At 36.2% G+C, this 11,308-nt stretch overlaps 2 protein-coding genes across 3 annotated transcripts; both read left to right on the top strand.

The window, feature by feature from the left end:
• The first annotated feature begins 481 nt into the window (after positions 1-481).
• LOC136229896 (DEAD-box ATP-dependent RNA helicase 20) lies at positions 482-5,378 on the top strand. Of its 2 annotated transcripts, XM_066018765.1 has the most exons (10): positions 483-743; positions 856-1,463; positions 1,573-1,752; positions 1,854-2,015; positions 2,121-2,275; positions 3,084-3,176; positions 3,262-3,347; positions 3,432-3,658; positions 4,627-4,857; positions 4,945-5,378. In XM_066018765.1, exons 1-10 carry the CDS (start codon positions 685-687, stop codon positions 5,052-5,054), a joined length of 1,911 nt encoding a protein of 636 aa, XP_065874837.1. In that variant the 5' UTR covers positions 483-684; the 3' UTR covers positions 5,055-5,378. The 2 variants fall into 2 exon arrangements, 1 of the variants encoding a protein (XP_065874837.1); XR_010689204.1 differs by lacking the exon at positions 4,945-5,378 and having other exon boundaries at positions 482-743; positions 3,432-4,253; positions 4,627-4,763.
• Positions 5,379-8,171: 2,793 nt separating this feature from the next.
• LOC136229886 (protein DETOXIFICATION 16-like) lies at positions 8,172-11,018 on the top strand. The gene is made up of 8 exons (XM_066018758.1): positions 8,172-8,619; positions 8,699-9,243; positions 9,328-9,414; positions 9,509-9,565; positions 9,658-9,896; positions 10,161-10,279; positions 10,582-10,668; positions 10,768-11,018. Exons 1-8 carry the CDS (start codon positions 8,305-8,307, stop codon positions 10,810-10,812), a joined length of 1,494 nt encoding a protein of 497 aa, XP_065874830.1. The 5' UTR covers positions 8,172-8,304; the 3' UTR covers positions 10,813-11,018.
• Positions 11,019-11,308: the final 290 nt, after the last annotated feature.

Below are 11,308 nucleotides of genomic sequence, written 5' to 3'. Positions count from 1 at the left end.
GTGATGTTCGAATGTGATGCCAAAGACGTTGTTGATAGTATTGAAGCCGGAAAAGATGACAGGTCTGAGTTTGGAGGCATTATTTCAGATTGTAAACATCTTCTTGAACATAGAAATGATTTTGTTGTTTCGTTTATTCCGCGTGTAGCGAATGGGGCTGCTCATGTTATAGCACGTCAGGCCCGTTCCAACGCTCACGTCTTTAACTCTTTTACCCCCCCTAGTTGATTAGGTGGTGCGCTTTGTATTGATTCGGTTCCTATTCCGTAATATATCAGTTTCGTATTGTCAAAAAAAAAATAAAATAATTCAAAACATTTATTTTTGTATTTTTTTACTTTTTGGTAAAAATCTTTATAAAGGGACCAAAAAGCCCAGGACCAGCAAAAGACTAGACCCAGAAAACCTGAATGGGCCGACCCATCGTCGATTGTAAACCGCCTTTCAACACCTTGAAAAATCTACAGATATTTATCATTCTTCCTCGGTTTTGATTCTCCAACCCTTTCTGATTTTCTGAAGAACATCAGATTAGGCGGGAGACTCTTTTTTTATTGTCTTTAGATTTTTTCTAGCAAATATATATATCTATTTTCCAGAATCAGAAAGGTACTCTATCGCCGAACTTACCACTAATTCACACCTCCAAACCCTTGTGCCACTATACTTTGTTCTATCGCCTCTATGATGAACCAATACGATCACAGATACTCTGACCCCGACTCCTACCGTCATCGTCGCAGGTACTTTATTTTATCCCTTTCCCCGGATCTATGCTTCATACTTCAATTTTTTCATTTTTTTCCGTCTGTTAGGTTGGATTTGATGTGTTTTTATTTGTGGATATCTTATCAGTGACTTAGCAGGCCCACCACCGCCAATGGTGGGAGGACTTTATGGGCGCGGTGGACCTGTGCCATATGGTGGTGCTCAACCGCCGGCTTTTGCAGGTAGAGGTGGCCCCGGACCTATTGGGGGTTATCCGCCTTTTGACCCTCCTGTTGGTAGATTTGAACTTGGCCGAGGCGGTGGAACTTCAAATAGGGGAAGGGGCTTTGGTACTAACCGCGCTCCCAATGGTCGTATAGGAGATAGAAGACCTGATGCATTTCATGCTGGAGGTGGAAGGGGCCGTGGTGGACGAGGTGGGGAACGTGGTGGCGGTAGAGGTCCTGGAGGTGGTGGACGTGGTGGCGGAGGAAGAGGGTTTGGTGGAGGGCGCGGTGGTGGAAGAGGAGGTAGGTCTGGTGGAGGATCTAAAGGGGACTTGGATAATATTGCTCTTCCCAAGCAAGATTTTCGGAATTTGGTTCGTTTTGAGAAGAATTTCTACATTGAGAGTCCTTCAATTCAGGCTATGTCTGAACAGGAAACTATGATGTATCGGGCAAGAAGGGATATTACTGTTGAAGGGCACGATGTGCCTAAACCCATCAGAATGTTTCAAGAAGCTAATTTCCCTGGTATTTTTTTGATCTTTATCAGTGACTCTAATGAGTACGTTTGCTAGTTATATACTTGACCTAGTGTGGTATAATTGCCTAAAGTTGTGTATATTATTCCATGCTACAGATTATTGCTTAGACGTGATTGCGAAGTTAGGGTTTGTTGAGCCCACTGCAATCCAAGCTCAAGGGTGGCCAATGGCCCTGAAGGGTAGAGATCTAGTTGGCATTGCTGAGACTGGTTCTGGTAAGACACTGGCATACCTTTTACCGGCTTTGGTTCATGTTAGCGCACAGCCTCGGTTAGGTGAGCATCTCAAAGCCTTGATTTTATTGAAGTTGAAGTTGAAGTTGTTATATTTTAAATTGTCCATGGGCTGATTGTTCTCTACGCCTTTGATTATCAAGCACAAGGTGAAGGTCCAATTGTTTTGGTATTGGCTCCTACAAGAGAATTGGCTATTCAAATCCAAGAAGAAGCTTTAAAGTTTTCTTCACGTACTCACGTTAGAAGTACTTGTATATACGGCGGTGCTCCAAAGGGACCTCAAATCCGTGATCTTCAGAGAGGTTATTTTTGCAGTTATAATAAAGTTGTTTATTAGGAATATTTGTAAATCCATATATATTAGATTGGTGGATTGAACTAATGATCCTGGATCCTACTTTTTCCAGGTGTTGAGATTGTGATTGCTACTCCTGGTAGACTAATAGATATGTTAGAAGCTCAATACACAAATTTGCAGAGGGTCACCTACCTTGTCTTGGATGAAGCTGATCGGATGTTGGACATGGGATTTGAGCCTCAGATTAGGAAAATTGTATCTCAAGTAAGCTTCTGTCTCTATCTCAAGACATCTTATTTTCATTGCAAAATCAGATTTCAGTACAGTCATCTGTTATCCGCCAGCACCCCATGAAATTAGTGAATTATCATTGGTTTGTGTTTTCATGTGTCCTAAGTTCGGTAGTCTGTGAGAAACTGCTTGGAACTTTCGGCAACTGCTTTAGGCAAGTATCTTGCACAGAAGTTACATGTTAAAGAAATAGGCCCCTATGTCTAATTTATATTGAAAGAAATAAACAGAAAAGCAAGCATTCTTGCCAGCAAATTAGTTTCAAGAGATGGGTTCTCTCTGACAAGCCCTTGCATTGAAGTCAATTTTCTTGAAGAGATTGGATGGATCTCTCTTAATGAGCCTTTTTTTTGTCACCATAGGTTATAAAGGAGGGGAACAAAAAATAAATCTAGTAATACGAAATGATTTTTTTTGTCTGTGGCTTTTATTGGATGTGATTCTCAGCTTATCATTATATGAAATGATTTTTTGATTTTATGCTTAACCATATTTCATATTGTTTGGTTGCTCCGTTGAAACCGTTAATTAACCTTGAGACTGATGCACTTGTCTCTTGTTTCTTAATTTGCATAATTAGCAAAGCTGCATAGGTGCTGGATAATTTTTCATATAATCATATCAGTGGATTATCCAACTATATGCAGGAAATGATTTTGTTATGTATTGTATAGTGCCAAAACATTTTTCTTGAATATGATACTTGGTGTTTTCTGCTGTTGTATTAGTATTTCATGGGGAAGAATTGTTCCTCTAAATTCAGAAGTCTTGTTTGTTACAGATCCGTCCAGATAGACAAACACTATATTGGAGTGCCACATGGCCAAGGGAGGTTGAGACTTTAGCTCGGCAGTTTCTGCGCAATCCGTATAAGGTCTTTGTCGTAGTTGTCCCCCTATCTACTCGAGTATGTTACCGTTTGTTTAAAAATTTCTCATTTGAACTGTTGTGATTTTTAGGTAATTGTTGGATCACCAGACTTGAAAGCAAATCAGTCAATAAACCAAGTTGTTGAAGTCATAGCAGAAGGGGAAAAATACAGCAGGTTTTTTTCTGGAACCTGGAGCGGAGAAACATAATTTTTATAGCGTTCTTACTAATGATGTGATATCATGTTTTGCTTATTCAGGCTGATCAAATTACTAAAAGAAATGATGGATGGGAATCGGATTCTTATATTTATGGAGACAAAAAAAGGCTGTGATCAAGTTACGAGGCAGTTGAGAATGGATGGATGGCCAGCTTTATCCATTCATGGTGATAAAAATCAATCTGAAAGGGATTGGGTCCTATCAGAGTTCAAAAGTGGCAGAAGTCCTATAATGACTGCCACTGATGTTGCTGCACGGGGTCTTGGTAGGATTATTGTGTGTTAGGGGACTTAGTTCTTTCACTTAGATCTTCAAATTTGAAGATACGGGAGTCAGCCGGCTGCTATCCAGTTTCCTGATAATGTAATTTGTGGTATGGGTGCAAAGGGAGTTGCCATGGTGTAGAAAGATCAAATTTTCGATTTTTTTTTATTAACTTGTGAGCTTGAATCTTCACTCAAGGATAAGAGGCAGAGAGTAATAAGCTTCTCTTAGTGACTAGAATATCACATAAAAAAAGCTTCTTCACAACTACCTTGCTCTTCCGGCTAATGTTATGTGGATTTACAGTGGAGTCATGGTGATATCATGAGGATTGCAGTAATATTCCCCAGATTGGAAGAGTTGTATTTCTATTGGAATATGGATCATATGCTGCTGTAATTTGCATGATATGCGCAATATGGCGTGGCTCCAATTTTGAGGTCTCTTAAGTAACATGGTTGAAGTAATTTCCCCATCCACAGTTATGGAGCTGGTTTGTATCGGCAGCCGGGTTGACTCGTTCATGCTCCAAAATTTAATTGTTGCAAATATATGATGGTGGTGGTGAATCTACTTCTTATCCCTGCAAGGTGAAGGTGGGCAGACTTATCTTATGAATCTGTTGTCTTAAGTTGACTCAGATCTTAGGAGTGCAGGGATAAGGTGGTATTGTTTTTATTATTAGTAAATGAGACATACTAACTGAAAATCCGCACAAGTGCCTGTTCCTCTTCATACAATTTTGTGCAATACTTTTTGTTTAGATTTGAAGAGCCAAGCTTGTGTATGTAGATCTTTTAAAAATAGAAAATTGATTTTTAATGAATCTCCTGTTCAAGGTTGGGTATTTTTCAAATGATATGAAGTGGTGTGATTAATTCTTTTGTGCTTCATGAAAATTTGTATAGTACATTTATTGAACCTTGTGCATCATTATTTGCTGGCTGAATCACTGTTTATTGGTTGTAGATGTGAAGGACATAAAGTGTGTGATCAACTATGATTTTCCTACCAGCCTTGAGGACTATGTCCACAGGATTGGCAGAACCGGTCGTGCAGGGGCCAGGGGAACAGCTTTTACCTTTTTCACGCATGCAAATGCGAAGTTTGTTAGAGATCTTATGAAGATTCTCCAGGAAGCTGGGCAGATTGTGCCTCCAGCATTGTCTGCTTTGGGCCGTTCTGCTGGTTCTTTAGGAGGTAATGCTCAATTATCTTAGGAACTTCCTGCCTTACCCTTTTATTATTTATATGGAATAACAGATGTCAATTTCATTGGTAAAATAGGTTCTGGTGGTAACTTCCGGTCTAGAGGACGAGGAGGAGGAAGTTTTGGCAATCACCGGTCATTGATTTCAGGATCTAATACTATTCCACTAGGTGGAAAGAGATGGTAATATATCTGCAGCAGCTGCACCTGGATTCTTCAACGGAGCTCTGCACAGAAGCAATTTCTTGGCAGATTCATAGTTTGCTGTCGGTTCCAGAAGCAATTTCGTGGCAGATTCATAGTTTGCTGTCGGTGTATTATATTAGGTCTAGCCCTATATTTTGATACGAGGTCAGAGTAGAAACTAAAGAACTAACTTCTAATAGTTGGTGGATTAGCAGTTTTAGGCATTTAAGTATACGAATTAGGCATTAATGTCCTGTATTGCTATTTGATTGTTGTGCCAGGGATTATTGAATTTGTATTTTATTTATCGAGAACTATTTGGTTATTTAGCGGAAGCATCAAGTCAAGGAAATCCTCTGCGTTTAGTTCCGGGCTTCTCCATTCATAACATTTAGTTAACAGATAGTTCAGTTTTTCTTTTTGTAGCTACTTTTTGTTAGTTAGATTGGGATTGAGAAATAACTGCTTAATTATAAGAAAATTACCTAAAATTTACTAGCTAATGGCACCTGAACTAGTAAGGTCAGGTCCTAAGAAATGAGAATTTACAATCCATAAAACTGTTACAGAAACAACAGCACCTGAACTAATCAGGTCCTAAGTATTTATAATGCACAAAATTGATACCACAAAACTATATAACTATATATAAAGTTTGTATAACTCAATAATAAAAATTAGTGCCATATATATCATTTAATAATTAAATATTTTGATAAATTATTCATTTGTAACAAAAGTTACTTATTTCTAGGAATTGACATGCCAACAAATTATTGGTATGGCAATCTTTTTGAAAATTATGTATATATATATATATATATATATATATGTCATTTGTAGTTAAAATAATTTGTTTTTTTACGTTACTCACAATAAAGTACAAAAGTTGTTAAGAAAATTTTCAACTTATTTATTTGTGTTTGGAGTTTTTTTTCGGATTTTAGCTAGAAAATAAACAATTTCTTTGTTTTAACTTTTTTATTAAATATTTTTTTTAATTGATCTGTTATATTAGGTTTGATCATTTCTTTTTTACTTTGAATTTATTTTTCCATCTTTCTACACATGAGTTATTTATCCCTATATGAGTTTTGTCTATCTATATAAGGGTTATCATGTTTTTCTTCATTTATATGTAAAAGAATTGTCTATTTTCAAATGGATTTAACTCATTAAAAGATCATGAAATCATTTCTGGAGAAAATCACTCTAAAGTCGATTTTAGGTGGAGTGCGTTTCTCGACGTTGTGCAAAAAACAGTTCGAGTATTGTTTACTATTGCTCTATCACGATCTATGAAATTGAAGATACATATAGAAGCTCGTATGTTGTATTTCTAAATTGTAGTTTTTTATAATTACTAATGTACTGTTTTTGCAGAAATAAAAAATTTATATTTCTTCTCAAAAAAGTGATGCAAGGTTTTATTTTCGTGGTAATTTACAGGAAAGTTAAAGGAGTTAGATATTATATTTTAATTATTTAACATTGATTTAATCTAATTCTAATTTAAATTATGAAAATTAAATTCTTTATTATTTATTAAATACTCATTCTGTCCCCTCCAACAAAAATAGTTAACATAGTTTAAGAATAATTTTTTGCACGAGAAGATGATACTCTTTAAGAATATATAAGAAATAAGATCAATTTCTTATTAGTTGTTAGTTCCATATAAATTGTCTAAGTAGAATTAACACAACAACATAGTTATACGTAACTAACAGAATATCTATTATGAATATTCTAAAATTTCTCTTTAACACATCATATTCTTTTATAACTCTACTTAAATTTAAATTTAATGACTATTGGGCAATTTTATAATTCAAAATGTAAATTAATTATCATTTCAAATGTATTTGAAGGGTTTATCACATTTTTAATACAAGAACGAGTTTTCGGGTTACCTTCTTGTAATGTGGAATCCATTGAAATTGGTTGTAGCGGAAGAACAACCATTGATTACATATGACCGGTCATGTATCAGTTACACCAAGACACGCATGAGAGAAGATACAAAAATCCACAAAATAAGAACGAATGAATGAGACGGAGAGGTGAGCAATGAGGTGGCGGCACAGAGATACTGAGAGGGAGAAAGAATGAATTTTTTTGCTTTACAATGTGTTATGCTCTTCTTGTTTAGAGTTTAAACTTATGTTTATATAGTTAAGTGGATGGGTCAACTCCATGCATGTGATGGAACATATTCTATATCATTTCTCTCATTCCATTCGTATTCGTAAATAGTTCGTGCGATCGACATACAAATAAGAGCTCCGGTGCTATAGATGGTGTCTTGATAAATATGTATCAAACCTAGTACTGTACACTTGTTAGATATATATTATATTTTTGATTTAACACATGGATTGTAACAAATTATATGTTTTATCCTAGATTTCACGTCACATTCACAACAATAATTTCAATCTCTACACTTTTCTATTTTTATAATTATATACAATACATAAATGTTCGGAGAGTGAAAAATAGAATTCCAATATATAAACATACGAAACTCTTCCTCTTATTATATAATGTCCATCATAATCAAATTCGTTTGTCTAGTTGCTTCCAAAAAAGCACTCATGAATAAGAATATAATATGTTGAACATTCAATCCACTGATGATAATTCTGATGATGGTTTTTGCCAACTGAAACTGAAATCATTTCCTCTTAATCTCTAAACAAATAAAGAAGTGACAATCCCCCAAAGTAACAGTGTATTACAGAAAAGTCCCCATAATCATATATGTAAAAGAAGTGTTTGGTGACCAAAAGCATCTTTTGGTAAAGTCTCAAATATAATAATATCCCATAACTCCTCATTATAATCTACGGACAAAGGTGGCTGTCTCTCAAGATTCAGACAAACAAAGAAAATCTGACGTAACCTAATTGATCAAACTCCACAATTCGCGACCTAATTGGTACTTTTTGTAAACTTTTCGAACTGATTTTGTAATTATTCAACTCCTATGATATCATATGTATTTTCTTTCATTTCTTTAACCACCCTCTCAAACTGAAACTCAAATCATAAATCATATCACCAGTAGACTTTAATTAAAAAAGTATATTATCTATAAATGTTAAATAATCCACCAGAAAGATATCAATCGAATTTAGTAAAAGATTTAATTTTTTTAGTTGTTAAGCATAAACAATAAACAAATTGTATAAATAAAAGGAAGCAGTAAAGAAGTCCATTGTTTCTTTCTTCCATTATCATAACATCAAATGGAAGAAGCTCTACTCCTGTATACATCTTCAACTAAATGCCCTCTAATTCCAATCTCTGTAAATGTTAATCATAATTATGGATCATATTATGATAATCCACCTGAAATTCCCATAAAAAATGGCTCTAAACAAGAGATTATCACAGAGTTGAAGAAGCTAATATCCTTATCAGGACCATTAATCATAGTTAGTTTCCTGCAATACAGTCTGCAAATGATATCAGTCATGTTCGTCGGCCGCCTCGGCGAGCTCTCTCTTTCCAGTGCTTCAATGGCCACATCATTTGCTGGAGTTACTGGTTTTAGTTTCATTGTAAGTAGTATTGATTAACATAAATCTGTGTCCATTAATGTTCTTTAACATCTAATGTTTTTTATGACTCTGTGTTTAGCTGGGGATGGGAAGTGCATTAGAGACATTATGTGGACAAGCCTATGGAGCAAAGCAGTATCATATGCTTGGTGTTCATATGCAAAGAGCTATGCTTGTTCTTGTGCTTACAAGCATTCCTATATCATTGCTTTGGGCTTGCACAGGCGAAATTTTTGCAATCCTGAAGCAAGATCATGAAATTTCTGTGCATTCTGGGATTTATGCAAGATGGCTTATTCCTTCTATTATTCCATATGGTGTTCTTCAGTGTCAGCTTAGATTCTTGCAAACTCAGAACAAGGTTTGGGCGTTGGTTATCAGTACCGGTTTTTCAAGTTTATTTCATGTTCTTGTTTGTTGGACATTCATCTTTCAATTTGGATTTGGGAGTAAAGGGGCTGCTATTTCTATTTCAATCTCTTATTGGATCAATGTGCTGATTTTGGCTATGTATATCAAGTTTTCTCCTTCATGTCAAAAGACTTGGACAGGTTTTTCCATGGAAGGCACTAAAGATCTGCTTAGATTTCTTAAATTGGGAGTACCATCTGCTCTAATGGTTTGGTGAGTTCAATTGAATTTTGAAATTTTAGAACTTGTGTTCATTAATTCCTTCTCATATTCACTGTTTGTCTCAACTTTTATCAGCTTGGAATTTTGGTCCTATGAGAGTTTAGTCTTCTTATCAGGTCTGCTTCCAAATCCGCAACTCGAACTGTCGATGATGTCGATCAGGTTTGAGCACATTTTTGGCGCATAGATCATGTAATGCTTAACAATAAAGTTTGCTGAGATTGAATTTCATTTTCATATATGTAAAATTGTGCAGCCTGAACACAAGTTCGGTGATATTCAGAATACCCTATGGCTTAGGCAATGCTGTGAGGTAACTATAACTATGCTGCCTAAAAAAGAACATTTTCCTGATATCTATCTTGTGATGTCCATTGATGTTTCTGCGTTTTTCGTGGCGAAAAGCACAAGAGTGTCGAACGAACTAGGCGCTGGGAGACCGTATGCTGCACGTTTGGCAGTACAGATAGTGATAATCTTAGCAGTTATAGAGGGGCTGTTATTGAGCTCAGTTTTGATGGCAATTAGGGGTGTTTGGGGGTTCTTGTACACAAATCAAAAGGAAGTTGTGCTGTATTTGGCATCAGTAATGCCAGTGCTTGTTATATCCAATTTCATGGATGGAATGCAGGCTGTTCTCTCAGGTAATTTAACTCAATGCCATGGATTCATTACTGCTTTGCTATGTTGTACGGAAATGGAAACTGAAGTAGGCATCAGAAACCGTCATTTCTTAAGAACAAAAATATATAGCTAGGGAAACCTTAATGGAAACAGAAAATAAACTGAAACGAAAATGGACACAAACGCGAAAATGCTAATAAGGAAGAGTTTCGTGCACTATAACTGCTTTGTTATTTATTTTTTCTCCATATGTATCAATGCTTGTAATTTTGGTCCAATTGTAGGTGCTGCTAGAGGTTGTGGATGGCAAAAGATTGGTGCAATTGTGAACTTCATAGCCTATTACCCTGTAGGCCTCCCCGTTGCCATTACTCTCACATTCGTCTTCCATTTTGGAGGCAAGGTAAAAATCTCAGCGTTTTTTATTTGAGAAATTATACTATTCTTCAAATGCAATACACGCATCCAATCAAATAATATCACTTGTGCCCAACCTGGGCAGAAGCAACATTATTTGGCCTGGGTTAGGCCAAAACTGCGATATTTGGCCTGGTCCAGACCAGACCGAACAGAATTTTAAGGTGGAACCACCTATTTCAGGGTGGTTCTCAACACTCGAGGATGCGAGGATGGGACAATGCCCCCATCTGTCTCCGCGGGTACCAAGTAAACTTGTTAGGTTAATTTTGTTAATGAAAATGGCAGGGACTTTGGATGGGAATAATATGTGGTAGTTCTTTACAAGCTCTTCTGCTGTTAGGCATTACATTGCGCACGGATTGGGAGCTGGAAGTACGTTAAGTCCTTTTTACCCTTTTATGTTTCTCAGAACGTACAAATTTTATATCTTTTCTTTGTACTAAATAGTAAATTCCATGTTTGTTGTATCAGGCAAAAAAGGCCAAGGACAGAGTATATGCCTCTGTAGCTGGTTAATAAACCAGAAACCGACTTTACAGCATATAATTAATGAGTAATTTAAGTCCAACCCATGTGCCTACACATGTTATACCTACTTTCTCCATGGAATTACTCACTCATCAAATCCTAAAATTATTAAAACAAACTTCTCTCCTCTCCTCAGTTTCAAGAACATGATGAACATTTCTGAAACTACTACTTCCAGAACAACATTGTTGTTGATTCTGTGTTTTTCTGTTCTTATTTTCTCTATTTCTTGGCCAACCGTGTATTCATCGGCGGCCGCGGTGATTGTTGGGTTGCTGTTGATTGTTGTGGTCGCCCGTGCCACCATGGTGGCATGGGTTACAGTACTAGTGCTGCTAGTTTTCACTGGAAACCGGCGTCGAGTGCTTGTTCAGAAGGGGAGGAAGATTACCACTGATGTTATCATGAACTTATTTAAAGGATGTGATTGAATATTCAGAATTGTATACTGTAACAAAATCAATTAATGTTAATGTCAAAGCTT

Source organism: Euphorbia lathyris, chromosome 1, assembly GCF_963576675.1.
Source record: "Euphorbia lathyris chromosome 1, ddEupLath1.1, whole genome shotgun sequence".
Lineage (NCBI taxonomy): Eukaryota > Viridiplantae > Streptophyta > Magnoliopsida > Malpighiales > Euphorbiaceae > Euphorbia > Euphorbia lathyris.
The sequence above is the reverse complement of the archived record's forward strand: the minus strand, read 5'-3'. Positions and strand labels throughout refer to the sequence as shown.